The following is a 20006-nucleotide window of genomic DNA, read 5'->3' as shown; positions in this document are numbered from 1 at the left end:
AGACTTTGACAGTGTACACAGCCAATATACTTTTTATACTTAGAATGAAGAAACAAAACACTGTCTTTCCCAAAAACTTGTGTAAAACAATGTGGAAAGAATTACAAAGCAATATATAAAGTATTTTGTAAACTGGATTCAAAGAGACAGAATTTAAATAAGGGCCATATTTAAACCAGGAAGAACTGGTGGGAGAGGCCTGTGACAGATGTGTCCTAAAGACATGACAGAGCTGGAATGAGCAGATGCAGTGTAGGAGCATAGGTGCTCTTGTCCTAGTAGTCTAATTCCGGGCCTCTGTGTTTCTGTAAAATGGGGGAGCTGGTCTGGTGGTCTGGTAGACTTTGAAGGTCTTTTCTCAAGCTCAAACTCTGTAGGACTCTGTAAGTCTCATGTGGCTTACAGCAATGGCATTTACTTAGATACAGTGGAAAATATAAGGCCAGGGGAAGAAGCCAGAGGAGGCAGAAAAAAAAAAAAAGGGGAGAATGGTTTAAAGAAAGGACTAAAGGTCTGTCATCCACTTTTAAAGGATTCAAACAAACAAAAATAAACAATTAACAAACTTGGAGCTATGCAGGGCTCTGAGGCTCAAGGTGATAAAAATGCTGGTATCAAAAGAGAGAGATGACAGACTATTAGGGAAATTACAGACCAAACAGAGGACAGCAAGAGCACCACTGTGTCATTCCAGGCACAAACTGATTGAAAAACTAAACCAGGGATCTAGGTATAAAAGCGGAGAAATGGACATGAGAACAAGAAATGTCAGCAAGAAAGAAACAGTTCCTGTGATCTACAACACTGGCAAAGACTTATTTTCCTATATTAAGAGAGGGTGAATTCCATCGAAGCAGTCCCTGACTATACAAGGAATCCTGCAATAGAAAAGTGGTGTGAAAGTCATCATCTAGTATGTGGTTAGCTAAGCATGACTGCTAGACTTGATAAAAGGCAAAATTCTACCTGAGACCAGAGAGTTACTGGGATATCCCGTCAAGAGGAGAGACTGTGTTTGGATATTATATTGAGAAAAGTTGTAGAGGGGCAATAAAGTTATGGGGGTGTCTTGGGAGTTTTATTTATACACTTATATTTAGCATAATTGAAACATACTGCTGCAAAAAAATGGTATTTAATAACTTTTCTCTACAAATGAGTTTCTTACATGGTTTTAAAATCTGGCATAGCAGGGCACCTGGGTGGCTCAGTGGGTTAAGCCTCTGCCTTCGGCTCAGGTCATGATCTCAGTATCCTGGGATCAAGTCCCGCATTGGGCTCTCTGCTCATCAGAGAGCCTGCTTACCCCCCTCTCTCTGCCTCCCTCTCTGACTACTTGTGATTTCTCTCTCTGTGTGTCAAATAAATAAATAAAATCTTTGAAAAAAAAATCTGGCATAGCACTGAACAAAATAAAGTTGTTTAACACAAGTAGAAGATAGATTTGATTTAAAAGCCTTTACAACAGTAAAGGTGATAAACTTTAAACAAATTACCAACTACTCTGTTTGGAGATACATATGTGTGTTCACATACATGTCCACTATACATACATATGTACTGCACATGTCTTTGCGCAGGTGCACATGTAGATCCTGTGTGTGTGGGGAGGTGTTTATGCTAACTTTCTAGACTGTGTGCATAAAGGTCACAGCAGATTCTTCGGGAGAAATAAGGAAGTCTAACCATACTGACACTGACTTGGTGACCGATTCATAGCAAGCCCCAAGGTGGCATGCTCATGCATTCTAACCACATGCGAGCCACCATCCACTCCTGCCTTCACTGCTCAGCAGCCTCCTACTTGGTACCCCCGCTATCTTTCCTGCTCTCCTCTACCCACTCTCAACACACACACCAGAGTGGTCCTTAGAAAACAAAAATCTGCTTATATCATGACTTCCCAGTAGGACAAAAATCTCAACTCCTTCACAGTGCCTACATGGTTACCTGTGCACTGGCCCCTGCCGCCCTGGATGGCCTTATCTGCTTGGGGCCCCTCATTCTCTCCAGAGTGTTCCACTCTAGCTGAATGGCTTTGTAAGCCGTTCTTTCTGCCTGTAGCACTGTTTCTCTGACCCCACCTTGCTAGATCCCTTCTCACCCTTTGAATCTACACTGAAATCTCACTTCTTCAGAGACTTCTGGAACTCCTGAAGGAAACCAGGTTGCCCTGTTACAGTCTCTACTCTAACCCTCTGCATTCCTCCACTCTTCTGTCAGCTCTGTGAGGGCAGGCTCTATGTCTCTTTTCTTCATTGCTGCACCTTCGACATTTACACTGTGGTTGGCACATGGTAGTTGCTCAAGAGATAACTGGTGAGAAGAGCCCAGAAACGAATCAGTATGATGTCTTTTTCAGGGAGGAAACCTTCCTCAAATTATGTAGTTCAACATTTTTTTAAAAAGGATTTATTTATTTTAGAGAGAGAAAAAGAGAGAATGAGAACAGGGGAAGGAGAGGGCAGGGGAGAGGAGAGAACCTCAAGCAGACTCCCTGTTGAGTGTGGAGCCCTACAGAGGCTCAACCTCACGACCTGAGATCATGACCTGAGCCAAAATCGGGAGTTGGATGCTTAACTGCCTGGGCGACCCAGCTGCCCCTACAGTTTAACTTTTGAAACTAAAAAATATTTTAAAGGTGTGAGTGGCATCAGAATACAGGAAAGTCAAGCCACCCTCAATTTATAATTATTAAAACATTATTTCAATACTCACCAGCAATGCTCTTCCGCTTGGGAAATACTGCCTGATGGGCAGCAGAGGGGGACTGGAGTGTATCTGAGAGGTTTTCAGAATCATGATTTGCAGTCGTCCTTATAAATTCCATAGCAGCTTGGAGAACTCTAAACTGTAGTGCAACAGCCATATCTAAAAACAGAAGATACTAGAATGTTTTCAAGCCATGTGGATGTTAATTTTTAAAACTGAATTGTTTTATATTTTCATGCGACATCTAAACTGTCAGTATATACTTTATTAGAGGTAAATTTTAAAATTTTGATCAACGTGGGTTCTTGATAGTAGTAAACATTTTTAAATGGCCTTTAAAAGAAATTTTAAAGCAAACTTCTAAATGGTCATTATAAAAAATTAAATGGGAAAGCATCAGCTCACAAAATTATTTCATTTTATATCATTATTTTAAAGAATAGGCTTTTTAACATATAATGCAAAATTTGCCAGAAATTCTCACACTTTCCTGTTTCACTTATATGGCATTTGCCATTAAAGAAAACTGATGGGCATTTTTATTCAATGTAAGCCTTTTAATTCTACTTGGTAAGAAAAATCAGAGGCTTCTCTTAATGATGTGTTGCCAGCTACTAATTATACCAAGGCATCGCTTCTTTACATTTGCCACTTAAAAAATCCTTTTAAAGCTGATAGGTATTATCACAAAATTAAGGATGAACCTTTAGTACAACAGTTTCCGCAAGAAAGAGATTAGGTTCAAATAACATTTTTGGCTACTATATAATTTCCTCCCAAATCCATAAAAACTAAATCTTACTTTGTGTCCTCTTGTTTTTGCTATTTTGAAGATACCCAAGCAGTACAATGAGGTCTTCAATAACTCGAAAATACTGTGAGCCCGAGGAACTACACGCATGAATTGTAACCGCTATGAGGAGTTGCTGTATGTCACAGGCAAGCAATCTGTACTCATTCAAAGGAACGCTAAAGAAAAGGAACAAACAATGTAAGCCAAAGAGAACTCCTTTAAATCCCTGTTCTTACAGCATTCACTCATGCATTCACGTTTACTCAGGCTTACTTTATGGCGGGTCATTTGAACTGCATGCTAGAAACAGAAATAAAAAAAATGCTTTGACTCCTGTCAAAAAGTTGACTGTTTTGCAGAGGACCAGATGAGTAAAGAGATAACTATAAACAGTAAATTCTGATAAGAGTAACAATAGAGATTAACACAAGATTCACGGGAACGTATAGGTTCCTAGACTGCACAGAAGGTGAAGATTTAGCGGCTATGGACAGGAATGTTCTAGAAGGCTCCTCAGAGAAGCTGAATTTGAATACATTACCTAGCCTCTCTGAATCTCACACCAAATTACAGCTGTAGTTATTTTAAGGACTAAAAGACTGTAATAACTCGAACACATATTAATCATTTATAAATACTTATTAAATATGAATTAGTTACTTCTATCCCCCCAATTTTGAGCCTTGATAATCTACCTCAGTGTATGATATTAAGCCTGAATACTTCTCTCCATTTATTTTTTTTTCCAAATGAAGCAAGAGTTAGAAAGGGTAACTGGTTGGGGCCAATTAGCATGTATGCACATTCAGTAAGTACAATTTAGTAAAAACAAAACAAAACAAAAACCAAAAACAAACTACCTTTAGAAGAAGTCTGTAGGCAACTCTTACCAATTAGATATATTCTATTATAACCAAGACTGTTTTGAGGAAATAAAATACTTTGAATTTCTTTGTATTTCTCACATGCCTAGTACACAAATCCTGAATTTAATAGGTGCCCAATAACAACTGAACTGAACTCAGTACAAGGAGTCTCTCTTGCTCACAGACCCTCCCTGGCCTAGAGAATTGCCAAAACTATGTATTCTGCCTTCTCTTAAAAATACAGATAATATTGAATGCCTTAATGTGTAGTAAGATGGTGTACTGGAGATTTATATTTTAACATTATGCTAATAAAAATGTTATGCCATACACCATAAATGCAGACACCAAAGGCACAAAATCCAAGTAAAAATATAATCTCACACATTTTGTAAAGCTGCTGATGAATTTGGTAGGGAGCCATCTGCTAACTTCTGGAAACAGGAAATTCATTTACAGTAGTAAAACGCAGGAGAGTATTGTAAATTGAAAGCATAGGTGTGTTTAAAGTGAGACGGGTTTAGTTTCAAGCCCTGTGCTATCTACTAGCTGGGTGATCTTCAACAAGTCACTCTCTTTTCCAGTCCTCAATTTCCTATTCCTAGTGGGGATAATAATTTTTATAAGGTCACAATGGAAGCTTGATAAATGTATATGAGGGTAGTCGAATTTATTCAACTTGTCTACGGGTTTAAATACTTAAAAGTAGGTCATATAAACATCTTCTTTTTAAGTAAGCTTGTTGAAAATTATGGAATATATTTTCCCCTCCAAATTCAATTCAACTTAATTATTTTAAATCCAATCAGTTGGTAGGAAAGATATTCTTTGAAAGTGTTTTGGAAAATCAGATGCTCTAATGTAATCTATTTACTAAAGTTTTCTCTTTCTAAAGTATTTATCAGATGGTGCCACTTTAAATAATGATTTAAAACTTACTTTTTTTCTAATCCATTCAGGGCTGCTACTGTATTACATAACACAAAGAGCAGACCATTATCCAGCAACATATCCGCTACCTTGGAACAAGAATTTAATATTTGGAGAAGTAGTAAGAGAGCACTATGCAAAAGCATGTTGTCATATAAAGATGTCTCTATTAGTCCCAGAATAGGAATGACAGACCACTTCTGAAAAATGTCCATGTTTTTCACATCTTCCAGGTCAAACCTGTAATGAAAAATACACAGTTAAGAGTACGTTAGAAACAATTAACCACCAAATAAGGAAAGATGATGGCGATATGAATCTAGTTTTGCTAACTAGATTTTGAAGTTACAAAAATTAATCTGGGGAACAAGGAATCTCAACCTTTAAGATCAGAGACCCCACCCCCAATAAAATAAAAGTATTGTTAGAAGTCTGCCCCAAGGTAAATATGCAAACATCCAAATGAAACATGTATACAATTTCATGGTTTTAATTGACTCGTTTTAATTTGCCCACAGGCTCCTCAGCTGTCCAAAGGACTCCTGCTTCAGAGGTCTATGTAAGAGGTGTACAGGAAGATATTATGACGTTATTATTAATAAAGTAATTCATAAATTATAATTAACAGTATAATCATTAACATAATAACACACAACATACATAATTTATATGCTTATATGCTGTTACTATTACATAACATATAACAATAATAGTATTTGAGAGACAGTGACCTAGTAAAAAGAGGTCTAATGAAAGGAATGAATCTTGAGCTCTTGTCCCAGTACTCTTTGTCTCTGTGAGAGAAGGAAATTATTTAAGCGTTTTGTACCTTATTTTCCTTATCTGTCAAATATGTGCAGAGACACCTGCCCTACTTTCTTCTTAAGGCTGTTGTTAGAATCAAAGGAGATAGTGCAGAATTGCTTTGAAAGGGCTAACAGCTACATGCAAACGGAAGTGCTATTGTCACTACTGCGCTTAATACGTAAATTCCTCAAAGTCTGAATTGGTCTGCTTATGAGAGGGACACCTGGGGTCCTCAGCTTGTTCAGCATCTGTCTTTGGGTCAGGTCATGATCTCGGGGTCCTGGGATTGAGTCCTGTGGCAGGCTCCCTGCTCAGCAGGGTGCCTGTTTCTTTCTCTCCTCCCTGCTCATGCTCTCTCTCTTGCTTTCTCATATAAATAAATAAAACCTTAAACAAGAATAATGATGATGATACACACATATCTCACTACGCTAACACAGAGAGTGGTAATAGTTTCACTTTTTGGCCAAACCAGGAATTCCAGGTGAGGAGATGTACTCTTCTCCCAGAAAACCTAGAGGCTGAGGGGAGTGGGGAGCTTCTCTAGGGATCGCTCATGTGATCTGCTGCCGGGCAAACAGGAGCCACCTTCTTTTCAGCTACCCTTCTCATGTTAACTCTGTGTGCCAAATCTCAACTGATCACCTTCTTCCCTTTGATGAGGTTTTGTGCCTAGTTACTCACTAACGAATGAAACACAAAGGAAGAAGTTAGAAACAAAATCATGTGGAAAATAAGAAATTGATTCACCTGGAAAATGACTTTTAGAGGGTTTTTTCTAAAAATGGCGAAATAATTTTATTAAGAATCAGCTTAATAAATTTTCTTTTTAAGACAAAAGTTCCCCAATTATGGTGGAGGAAAGAACCCACTTACTCTTCATCAAGGCCAATACGTCGACCAAAGAACATTTCAATGAAGGATTCTAACAATTCCTGTGTTCCCCGGTGAAGATATAACTGGTTGGCAAGCAAGGAAAAGCCACGGTTCTTTAGGAATTTGTCTTTTTGTTCCTTAGATGCTCTATTAAAATATGCTTCTAATAGCTAAGAAAAAAATCAAGACAATTTACATAGTGCATTAAAGTTTTCTATGATGTATAGAAATCAGGCAAATGCTTGCAAGTTACTATTTAATTTCATATGCACAGAACATAGAAAGCTCAAAAAAAATGCAATCTCCATAGCAAAACAAAATAATCAGTGTTTCGGACTATGGTGGAATGCTAATGATGACTTCATCTTGGAGATCTTAATACTTTGTTTATGGGAAGACTAACATTTTTAGCTGAACATGGACCCCTAGTAGACTGGTGGCTCACTGGCAACGTACCCAAGTGTAAGTATATTTGTGCTTTATTCTGAAGGAAAAAGAAATGAGTCAACACTGTATCATCCCCTCCCTGTAAAAGTGTGTGCACGCGCACGTGCGTGCATGTGTCTCCTAGACTTCTATTTCTGGACTTCTTGACAGAATTTATCCTGAGCACAGGCCTACATTTCTACCCTTCCCTGGCATCTTAAATGCAACATGCATAAAACCCAATCAATTATTTTCCTTCCAAACTCAATCTTTCATGGCTCCAATCTCAGAGCACACAGTAGGGCCACCTTCCTAGGTTTCACAGTTAATCTCACTTTTGGCTTTTCCAGCCCTGATGTAATTATGCCCACATGTAATTATGGTCTCTCACCTTCATTCCAGGGAAACTCTCTCAAGTCCCTGCGTCCTTTGACTCCCATTTCCCAGATCAGGAACTCATCATCGTTTCTCCCCCAGGCTACTGTGCTGGGCTGCTAAACAGGACACTCCCACCGCTCCTCCCCTGCAATCACTCCCTCTCGGTGCTGAGAGACGATTCTTCCCCAAACACCCATCCATTGACTGACCTACTTACAAAGCTTTCTAAGTTTACAGCATGAAACCAAACGCAACTTTTGCATGACTCTTTCCCTGGTTCCTTTGTCAGAATTAATTGCTTTTTCTATGCTCCCACTCTTCTTTATTAATACTGCCATTAAAGCACCCATCACAAGAAGTCTTTACATTTTACTTAGTTGGGTAGAGGACATTCTCCCTCACTAGACTATAAACTTTTGGAATGTGGAAATCACTCTACTTTATATCCCACATAGCAACTAGCCCAGTGTTTTGCACAGGGACAGAAGCTCTATAAATATTGGGTTGAACAGCAAGTGCTTAAAAAAGCAGCTTCTTTCAGACAAACAAAAGAAAAGGACAATCTCTAAAAGACCATTTCAATATTGGGTTTTTTTTTAAAATTATTTTTTATTTTTTTAATTTCTTTTTAGTGTACCAGAATTCATTGTTTATTAAATATTGGTTTGTTTTCTAACGGAAACCATTCATATCAAACATTTATTCATTTAACACTATAGTTAGTACCTAGTGTACACTAGACACAAAATGCCCACCTCATGCAGATGATACCTCAGTGTGGGAGAGTTAAAGAACAGGCACACAGACAGAATAAAAAGATAATGACAGGACATGGCTGGGTGCCAAAATAAATCAGTCGCACAGCAGAGGGAAGCTATTCTGAAAGGTCATCAGGTCCCTGAAGAGGTGACATGTGAACAAAGCCTGACGTGAATGTCTACAATTTGATAGTACACTGCAGGAAAGATTTCCAAAGAACTATGTATTCCTTGTACTTGGGTAGACTTAAAAAGCACATGGGTGTGAGTCGATATATGGAGGAGAGCTTAAAATTGCATGATAACACATATAAAAATATGACCAAGAAGTAACAAACTACAGTTGACCCATGAATGAGCCCCCTCACAGCTGAAAATCTGCATATAATTTCTGACTCCCCCAGTACTTAGCTACTAACAGCCTCTTGTTGACTGGGAGCCTTACTGAGAACATAAACAATTGATGAACACGTAACTTGTATGTTCACTCACAATAAAGTAAGCTTGAGAAAAGAAAGTGTTATTAAGAAAATCATAAGGAGGAGAAAATATAGTACTCTATTATATTTATATTAAAAAGCCTGCCTTTAAGTAGACCCACACAGTTCAAACCCATGTTGTTTAAGGGTCACCCACATATTGGTTCATTATTCGTTTAGAATTAAAGCTTTAGGTCTACTTTAACACATATATTCAAATTTTAAGCTATACATATGTTTATTTTTTCTGAATCAAAACAACACATCTAGAGTTTGTCCTTACTTTAATAACTCCTTGTTGTATAGCGGGCGATGGGTGGTTAACGAGGACTAGAAGCGCATCTGCCTGAACAAGCTTGTCCATCACATCTTGAAGCATAACATCGGGCAGGATGAGAAGAACCCCACTTAAAAGCTCGTATAATCCACAGCATATCGGTACCAAACAGTCTTCTGTTACACTAAAACAGAGACCCCAGAAGTCTTACTAACAGAGGATCAGGAAGACAAGTTCATAATGATGATCTTAAGAATGGTGAGGAGTAATAATAATTTTAAAATGTGAAACAAAAGCTCATAAAATTATAAAATGTTCAACTGTGACTAACAAATGTGCCCTGACTTTTTTTCACTTTATCAGTGATACAGCTTAGGCACACAGTCTATTAAACACCATTCTCTTCCACAGCTATGACATACAGTAGGGTGGTGGGCACCAGCCACCTTTCACGTGCCCAACAGGCACATGTGGCCAGTGTCTGCCGTACTCCATGGTACAGGTAAAACATTCCCACCACCACAGAAGCTCTCGCAGGAGGTTGCTACTTGCTACTCTAAATTTTACAGTTTCCCCAAAGAGTTTTTCTCTAATAACTCTAAGAATTAAATAGACCACACGGCATTTTTTTCTTTAGTAACTACTATTTATCGTCTAGCCTTTGGTAAAACACAGAATTCAATATTATCTAGTATTCAAATAAAGAGAAAGGTACCTTTCTGTTTGTTATCAATATGTCTGTTGCACATGAGAAGTGACATAATGAAGACATTTCTAGAGCGGTAGAGGCTCTTTCAAGAATATTAAGAAAAAGAGGGGGGCCTGCAAAACCCTGTGAATACCTGTGAGTCCTTGCAGTTTGGCTGGAGTTTGGCTCATAACCCAGAGAAAAGGCGAAGTTCTCCCACTCATCGGAGTTCCTATCAACGAGACTTGGCCAGCGTCCAATGGCTGCAGATCCATTCTGGGAAGGAAAAGCTAAACCTAGGCTTGCAATAGTGCTGTGGCTTCGCTGGAATGAGGCCAGTCCCTTTAGGTAATCGGGTCGGCGTGGGCAGGACTCGTCTCCGGGACTGTCATCATCTGATCTGGGCTCTGCTGCCAATTCTTTATGATCGACTTTGACCCCCGGAAATCCCAGTGTTCCTTTCAGGACACCGTTGACAGAGGCGCGGGCTGAAAGGGCAGCTTCCATTTCACACGCAGCTTTTGCAGACTCAAAGCTACTGACAAGTGCATCCTCTCTGCCTTTTTTCAGGGTCTCGGAACTCACCAGAGAATTCAGTTTATCTTCTTGCAAAGCAACGTAATTATCTCCAATATTTTGTAACTTGTCGATACTATGACCCAAACTTCCATTTAGTTTTTGTGGTTGTGTTCGAGATGAAATGGTAGGAAATGCTGGCAGGCTTCTAGAACGTGGCATGTTGGCGGTCATCCGTTGTGGAATAATAATGCATGAATTATTTCCTGGTGAGAGCAGACCAAAAAATACTCTTTAAAAATCTATTAAGTGTCATGAGACTATGGACTCTGAAAAACAGTCTGAGGGGTTTGAAGTGGCAGGGGGGTGGGAGGTTGGGGTACCAGGTGGTGGGTATTATAGAGGGCACAGCTTACATGGAGCACTGGGTGTGGTGAAAAAATAATGAATACTGTTTTTCTGAAAATAAATAAATTGGGAAAAAAAATCTATTAAGTGGGACCACTTGTTTTCCGCAGTACCAGTCACAACCATAGCAGTGACCCATTTATCCAGCTATGTTAGAAGAATCTCTATAGGCCAGTGTTCCTAGTAACTAGTGCTTCAAATTCTCAAGTGCTCAAACTATTTTTTCTTTTAACTACTTTTTATTAAAATCTTCCAAAAATATATGTGTTTTCCTGTCTCCATAACAAAACACAGTGGTGACTGAATGATTCAAGGTCATTAGGATTAATGGCTCTACTGTAGTCCACTTAAGTGAATTAAGTGAAAATTTACTTCAGGCTGGCAATCACTAGGATACAGTTTGAGATAGTGGAAAAGCACGGGCTTTGCAACAAAATATAACTGGACTCAAGTGATAGTTCTTTTTTAAGGATTTTATTTATTTGAGAGAGCACAAGCATGGATATATATATACATATCTCAAATATATACGAATACATAACAATTATATTAATTATTATTGTTAGTTTCTAAAAATGTAAAAGGATGGTTCAGAATATCTACTTGGCAAGACTGTTTTAAGGATTCAGTGTGATCATATTTGTGATGCTCCCAGCATAGTGTCTGGCATATAATAGGTGCTCAATAAACAGTAGTAATACTCATACTTGTTACAATTACTAGACTAAATGGCCCTAGACTATTCTGTCTCTTGTCCATTTCTGTAGTCACTTCTTGATGCTATTAGTGAGAAGCAATAATTTTTTGACTTCCCATTATAGCTATCCAGTTTGCTTTTAATACTCTGTGTAAGGAGAGACAGAGAAATCACTGTCGTTCTAAGTGCACGGGATAAAGCGACTGCTGTTCACGGAGTGGTTTATAAGCCAGCAGCATGGGGGACCTGCAAACACTACCCGTGCAACTGCAGTACATGCACATTCTCAGGCTCCACCCTGGACCTCCTGAATAGCACGTATGAGGAAGGGACCCAACGATCTGTGCTTTAACAAGCTCCGCAGGTATTTCTTTTGCCTAGGAAAACTTGAGAACACTGATATAAAGTAAACAGGCACTGGATGAACTATTTTAGAGCACAGGCTTTTTGGCAATAATAGCTCCATAGGTCAGAAGTTTTTCCTAGTTGTTTCTGCATTTTGGCTGGAGGGCTAAGGTTGCCAAAATATTCTGTTCAAAAGACCTGGGGAAAAAAGGAGGCAATGATTGTATTTGAAAATGTTTTAGAGTGATGCACAATGATTTTAAGAACAGAAATTTCTGGGACACCTTGGTGGCTCAGTCAGTTAAGCAGCTACCTCTGGCTTAGGTCATGATCCTGGGGTCCTGGGATCAGGCCCCGCATTGGGCTCCCTGCTCAGTGGGGAGCCTGCTTCTCCCTCTGCCTGCTCTGCCTGCTGTTCCCCAGCTAGTGCTCAATCTCTCTCTGACAAATAAATAAAATCTTAAAAAAAAAAAAAGAATAGCCATTTCCTATGAAATTCCAAATAAAACTAATTAAAACATATCCATGTTCTCTAGAAGAGAACAGCTATCAGGAAAGGAAAAGATACACAGCCAGTTCGCAACTAGGAGACGTGTACCTATTTTTTTTCTCTATAAAAAGTAGAGATGCGGTAGTCTGTTAAGTTAGGAAGACAGAAGATACTGTACACTTAAAAGACCTGAATATACTTGCTATAGAAATAGAAGAGGGAATTGATTTTGAACATACTGAGGAACAACAGAGCAGCATTAAAAAGCCAGCTATAGTTGGAGACCCTCGTAAAGACATGAATTCTCTCCAGCAGCTTTCGGCAGTACAAGAATAGTTAGATGGAGGCAAGGCTGGGGCTTTTAAGGTCAAGAATGCCAAAATGCCAGAAGGAAAATAAAGTTGAAGGCAGTATCAGGAAAATGACTGGTTAATGGGATCTAGGCTGGATGGGGAAACAGGCAGTAAGAAACATTGGATGGTGATGAAGTAACCAGAAAGATAGGAGGTTGTTATCAGAGAGTGGGATACTGGAGTTTCAGAGCGGGGAAGTATTCTTGATGATGATGAAACCCACGCATACTGGTAGATAAAGTAGAAGGAAAGGTCCTGACAGTCCAAGAACAAGAGGCTGGAGTACTGGCTGGTCATTGTCTAGAATGATGTTTAGGCAGAAAGGAGAGAGTAAGCCAAGCAAAACTTTTGAAGAAAATGGGAAAATAAATTAAAAAACTTAATGACTGTAGTAAAAGGAGACGGAGAATTCCAGAGCAAGACAGCATGCACCTCTTCTGTTTCCTAATTCTCTAGAGTATCTCTTGTTGTACTGAGTGTGAGCTCCTGGTCCCAGAAAGTAATGAAATGCATTCCTTAAATATATTCTACAATTTTGTTTTAGCTTTCCATTTATTTGATCTGAATGTCACATATATCATACTGTGAAAACATGCACAATTTATTTATCTGCTAATATTCAGAACTGTATCAGGAAGGGTTACACTTTCATTATCATTATGCTTACCTTCAGGTGGTGAAGCAGTAAAACCGGATGGGCTTATTACCATAAATTCAGGGCTAGGAACAGACTTTCCTCCACTGCTAGAATGTCTCAGGTACATGATAGACTGTACTTTCTCCTGAAAGATCTTGCCATCTATAATCAAAAAAATTTTTGAGACAGTAAAATTTTTTAAAGATAAAATGAAAATATAATTTTAAAAGTAAATCATTAAATGTAAATTTTTACAAAAGATATTCAAAGTGAAAAAATGTGACATGTTTTATACTAACACACATTTTTTATGCAAGCACACGCTGTATCATTCTTTATATGCAGATTGTTACGTGCTTGCCACATTAACTCTTATTTTCTTCGAATTGCAACTATACTTAGTTATTTTATTTCTATAATTTAGCAGCTAACTGTTCACTCCTTGAGGAAAGAACCATTTCCTATATTTTTATATATCCCTTTCAACGTCCAATATGACTCAAAAATGAGTACCTCCAGCTTAATTTTCCTTTCTGAGCTGACTCAGACTTGTAGAATTGATTTCTTAAATGCATCCCACATGCCACAAACCTAAATATGAATCCTCTTTCTGCCCTAAACCCAGTCCTTCTGTTGTGTCCTCTGGTTCATCTGGCGGAAGCATCCATTTCCTAGGTAGAAGTCGGGATTCACCCTTGATCACTACCTTTCCTTTATCCATGTGAAGTCTGTCTACAGTTTCTGCTGACCCAACTCTGCTGCGTAAAGGCCTCTCCCCGCAGCACAAGGCTATAACACAGGTGCTTATTAACTCTCACCTGGAGGCCTGCCACACACTTCTAAATGGTATCAGTGATGGACATCTGGTCACCCTCAAATCTTCACAGCTTTCGGCATTCTATCAAATGTCAATCCCTGCTAAGAAACTTCCAGTGGGTCTCTGTTGTCTCCTTACCACTGTGGATAAAGCCCAAGCTTCCTGTCTATGGGAATCTCTGTGATCTGCCTCCGGATCCCTTCCAGCCTTCTTTCCGCCATGACACTTTCACAGCACCCATTTCTCACAGCTCCCCATCAAGCTGCTTGCTTTGTTTGGAGGTCCCTGCCCTTCAACTCCTCCACAGCCCTTAAGCAGGCATCACCTCCTCCAGGAAATACCTCCTCACCATGTTCTGTGCTTCCAGAAAACAAAGTATTTCTCATTGTGCTTTCCACACAATGTCATTACCTGTTTATGTCTCTTTCCCCTCAACTAGGCTATAAGCTTTGTATGGGAGTGGAGCACATTTTACTCATCTTTGCAACTAACACGGTTTCTAGAATCTTGACAGTACTTTATTCCCTAACTGTGTGCTGAACCGAACACAAAGTCATGTTGTCTGCTTTCATTTGGATTTTTACTGCCGTTGAATCATTTTATTCATTTATTACATTCCTAAATGCCTGTTTTACAACCAGTTTTCCTCTCTAAATTTACTATCTAGTTTTCTCATAGGTATATTCTTGCTTGCTTTTTTTCCACATTACATTTTCCTGGTTCTTTTAAAACTCTGATTATTCCATCTTTCTCATATACTAATTACTCTTTCCTTAGGTCTAGACTTTGCTTCTTTCTCCTTCACTCTCTCTCTGTACTTCAATGGTCTCATCTCATCTCAGAGCTTTAACTCCCTTCTATGTGGGTAGTTTCTCTTTCCTGAATTTTACTGCAGTAATTTAATTCCATCATATTTCTTTGCTCAAAACAAACAAACATAACAAAATGAAACCCTTCAGTGACCCCTAAATAAATATAAGTTCAAATTTTCTGGCCTCACATTCAAGGACCCATTTACTATGACCTTAGGGGAAAAACTAAATAAGTGACAGCCCTAAACTATATTTATGGTATATGTTTCTCAAGATCCTTTACAGATCCTTATACTTGGGTAAAATTCATCATTCTTTATTTTCTCTATTTTTTCTCCCTTTAAGTTATTCTCTTCACCTGGAATGCTAATTCTCCAATATACCTATCAAATTCTACCTAAATTCTTCAATGCCCATGTCAGATATAGACTCTATTAAATATTCTTTCTCCACAGCTGTCTGACGAGACCCTCACTCTTCTAAAATAGCATCAGTCCTTCTTTTGAATCTAGTAGGTACTTACCAGACACTGTTTCTGAATATCTTAATTTGTGTATCTGTCTGCTCTCTCCTCTCAGCAGTGGCATTCTGCAGGCAGAGACCACGTCTGGTTCACTCTAGAGCCCTCTCCCCTGTCCTGATCCCAGTCTGTAATTAGGGTACTTTCTGGCATACAGAAGTCAGTCAATGAGTCTCAAACAAATGTGGATTGAGTGGGAAGAAAAAATAATGAAAATTGGGACAGCCAAAAATCCAACAAAAAATGATTATACCTACCTATGTGCAAAGAAAAGTAGAAGTTTGTGGGGTTGTGACAAACGTAAGTATTAGTAGGTGGGTGAACTGCTAAAAGGAAATTGAAGATAATTGTCAATAATTCCAAATCTGGAGGAGATCCAAGGACTTCTGCTATAATTTTCACAAATGATCTACAAACCTCTCGGGGCATGGAGGTAAGCTGCCCCTCTTTGTGTTCCTGAAAAAATAAAAATCAAACTCTCTTTAGATTTAAAGAGATTTAAAGAGAACTGTCAACTAACATTTTTCATTTAAGTGATAGCTCCTTTTAAGACAGAATTATGCTGGTTTATTACTCTAGTCTGACCATATTTACCATTAAACTGAGTTGCTACTTCCCAATTCAACCAATCCTGCTATGAAAAATTCATTAAAACCAATGGCACCTTACTTCTAGCTAATTTATCTTAATTAACAAGTCAAAGTTATATTATGGCAAACATGAACATGGCTCAGAAGCCAAACCCCCGAGCTCTGCATTCCGGCTTCCCCGCTCACTAGATGGGTGATTTGGGGCACACTTAACATCTCCAGGCCTCAGCTCATCTTTAGTATGGGAATGATCCTGTTACTTCGCTGGGCTGTCATAAAAGATTAAATGACACAGACTCTTGGAAGAGCACCTCACATACAGGAAGCCCTACAGAAATGCTAGCTAAGAACCATACTATTGCGACTACTATCTCTGTACTACTATGATGGGATCACAAGGAGAAATGCCTGATAGACAAAACTGACTACAGTACTACCGTGTGTGCCAGTTGACAAAGCTCTTTCTCACAACAGCTCTGAGAGGTTTGAGCCTTCACTTCTAGACTGTGAAGCACAACGTGATTATACAACTACCTTAAACCACATCGAAAACACGTAAGTAGTGCAACTATAACTCACACCCAGACCTCTGAACCCTTTCTGCGGTATCATCAATTGCCTGGTATTAGGAGACCTGGAGAATGCCAGGCAATCACTAGACATAAAGACAGGAATAACTAAATTTTTTATACTCTCCAACTCCACCCCCCACGAGGGAGCAGTTGGGCTCTAGATTAAGACAGAGGAAGTTAAACTTCCTCATTTTCGCTCCCCCTGTACATGTGATACATCCGAAAAATGATACATCTCTACACCCACTTTTCTTCATTTGTTCTTGTGTAATTGCTGCATCAATGCTGATTCTGCCACAGCAATCGGCCTTTTTTCAGAATCGTGCCCCTGGTGTCTTCCCCCTTCCTGGTCACCACCCCAGCCACTCATTCCCAAGACCATCCCAGGCCATGTGTCCTCAATCTTGTATTTTCCACTAACCCTTTACAAATAGTCACTGGTATCCCACTTAATTAAAAAAAAAAAATCCCCTGGGCTACCTGGGTGGCACAGTTAGTTAAGTGTCTCACTCTTGGTTTTGGCTCAGGTCGTGATCTTTGGCTGTAAGATCAAGCCCTGTGTTGGGCTCCATGCATAGCATGGATAAATGCATAGCATGGATAAAAGCATAGCATGAAGCCTGCCTAAAATTTAAAAAAAAAAAAAAAAAAGATTCTCTCCTCCTCTCTTTTTTGCCCCTCCCCTCACTCTTTCTTTAAAAAAAAAAAGAAAAAAATCCCTTAACTTGAACTTTGGGAGCCTTTTGTTAACTTTCTGTTTCTCTTTTCTTTCACTGCTAGACTTTTTAATCATTATTTATTCTCACTGCCTCCAAAAAATCCACCACACGTGCCAACTAAAGTCCCCAGAACTTAATTCTTGCCCTCTTCATTCTACTGAAACTGTGTGGGTCATTAAGAATTTCTGTCAGTAGCCCTTTACTTGTCCATATCTTCTTTGAACTTTCCCCATTATTTGGGTCTGGAGACCACCTTTTCTTCCCCCCTCTGCCACTCTTGGCTTTCACGTTGCTGTTTCCTGACTCTTCTCTAAGCTCTTTGCTTACTCTTTCTACATCTTTCAACAGTTTCTTTTTCATGTTTCATACCTGAAAATGGACATTTCCAGAGGTGTAAGCCTCTACGATTCTTTCACTACACTGTTTATCTTGTGGTGCTTACCTGTCTCTGTGGCTTCAATGTAGATAGCACCCCATCTGTCCCCCTCATCTGTCCCTCTCATCTGTCTCCTTAGTTCCAATCTCGCACATCTAAGTGTCCAGTGGTCACAGCCTCTGAACGCCCCACTGTAATCTCAGAGGCAGAATGGATAAGCTATAAAAACTTGTGTGTTCAATTCCTTCTTTCATGATACTATCATCCTTCTTGTCTCCCAGGTGGAAATTTTGCATTATCTATTTCATTTCTCCTGCAGCTCCTATTAGATAGAATCAAGCCCTATTAATTTTCTTTACAATCTCCTTCCTATTTGCTCTCTACTTTTACACTCCCTTTTCTATTAGCTGACTTCAGGTTCTTTACACTGTACCCATGAACTAATGAAGCTGCCCCATACCCAATATACTGTCAATTTATCAATCTTTCTTAAATACTCTGAGATGCTATAAAGACAACAATTAAGTTCATTTCTTTATACACTTCCTACAATACCTAACATAAAACAAAAAACTGTTGATTTGATAATGGGTTCTTTGAATAAAGAAGGATGAAGAGATATACTTTTGAGGAAAAGCAATTGGTACCTTGATTTTTCTAGCATTTTTATAAATATATGGAAATGAGAATATATATAGAAATCCAGTTTACAAGTGTTACTTTTCTGACATGGAAAGACTGAATAAAAACTTCACACTGTCGCACGAACTCCTTGAAAATTAGCAGGTTTCAAAATGTATATACAAAGAAATTGATTTAAAGAAAAATTGCTGTGTAAATGTTACATAAACTATTCAGCAAGCAAGAGGCCTCAAAGTTCACCGTATTGTATTCTTGAAGAAAGAAGTCTAATTCACCACATGGCCCAAGAAAGGCAATAAAATGTGGTGGGGTTTTTTGTTTTTTGTTTTTGTTTTTTTTTTTTTTGTTTTTTTTAGAATTCATTCATTTAACAAATATTTATTGGGTTCCTGTTATGCGCCAGGTACTGGAGTTACAGTGTGATCAAGAAAAAAACATCTGCTGGAGGGGAGTGAAGTGGGAAGGAATAAAGTAACTAGGTGATGGACATTAAGGAGGGCATGTGACGTAATGGACACTGGGTAAAAGACTGATGAATCACTGAATTCTACCTCTGAAGCTAATAGAACACTATATGTTAATTAATTGAATTTAAATTTTAAAAAAGAAAAAGTAAAAGAAGAAAACATATCCTTGCCCTCAGCAGGTTTACAGAGGGAAATAAACCATAATTTCAGAAATAACGACATGACACTAACAAATGCAGATGCGTGGAGCAAGTCAGAGGAAGGGCAACGGCAGATGGATAGAGAAGGGAGAGGGCTTCTCTCAGGAAGCAAATTTAAAGTGGAGATAGGAAGGAGAAGCAGGAGGTGGCCAAATGGAAAGAAAAGGATCAATAACTTCTCAGTGAGAAAAACTATCATGTGCCCTGAGGCAGGAGAAAGACTCACTGGTTTAAGGAAGAGAACAAAAGCCAGGGGCTTTTTCTTGCAGTGGCACGAGATGAGGCTGGCGCGGTGACCACAGCACACAGGCTCTCTTTAGAATCTGTCACAGATTCTGAATTTTGTACCAAGTACAAGGGGAAGCACTGGTGTCATCCAAACAAAGGCACTCAAACATAAATATTACTGCTCCCAGGGAACATCTGAACTTATCTGATCTGATAAAGTTCTACTAGATGCCTCAATGAAAAAACAAACGACCTTGAAAAATATTCTCATACGCTGATCAGTGATAAAAGGACATCTGTGAAGGCAGAGCAAAAGATTTAACTAGAGGCCAGGTCATAGCACAGACACTACTGGTGAATTGAGTGTGCCACTTTTTCATATAATACTTCGGATATATTTTTGATATGCTACTTCTAGTACACATAATAGATCTTCAGCAAATACAAACTTATTAAAACAAAACATACTTGTACTTGTTATTTAAGGAATGTGGGATTTAAGTTTTAGTTAGCAATAATCACGTCTAGATTAACCTCACTGGCCACCGTACTGCCACTATGCAAAGCTCGCAAGAAGTTAAAATTTTGCTATTGTTGATATTCAAGAGATGACAAAATTATTATTAT

The 20006-nt window shown here is 38.8% G+C and overlaps 1 protein-coding gene across 3 annotated transcripts in view; it reads right to left on the bottom strand.

Moving 5' to 3' along the window:
• LYST (lysosomal trafficking regulator) overlaps positions 1-20006 on the bottom strand; it is a 188442-nt gene that overhangs the window by 71968 nt on the left and 96468 nt on the right. For all 3 annotated transcript variants that reach the window (XM_044239321.1, XM_044239320.1, XM_044239322.1), the window contains exons 21-28: positions 15843-16041; positions 13467-13598; positions 10145-10772; positions 9309-9486; positions 6985-7154; positions 5311-5541; positions 3515-3681; positions 2719-2871 (exon numbers count right to left, since the gene is read on the bottom strand). In XM_044239321.1, the coding sequence (XP_044095256.1) occupies positions 2719-2871; positions 3515-3681; positions 5311-5541; positions 6985-7154; positions 9309-9486; positions 10145-10772; positions 13467-13598; positions 15843-16041 (1858 nt within the window). The remainder of the gene's footprint in view (positions 1-2718; positions 2872-3514; positions 3682-5310; positions 5542-6984; positions 7155-9308; positions 9487-10144; positions 10773-13466; positions 13599-15842; positions 16042-20006) is intronic.

The sequence above is a fragment of the Neovison vison genome, chromosome 2, assembly GCF_020171115.1.
Source record: "Neovison vison isolate M4711 chromosome 2, ASM_NN_V1, whole genome shotgun sequence".
Lineage (NCBI taxonomy): Eukaryota > Metazoa > Chordata > Mammalia > Carnivora > Mustelidae > Neogale > Neogale vison.
This window is presented reverse-complemented; position numbering and strand designations above follow the sequence as displayed.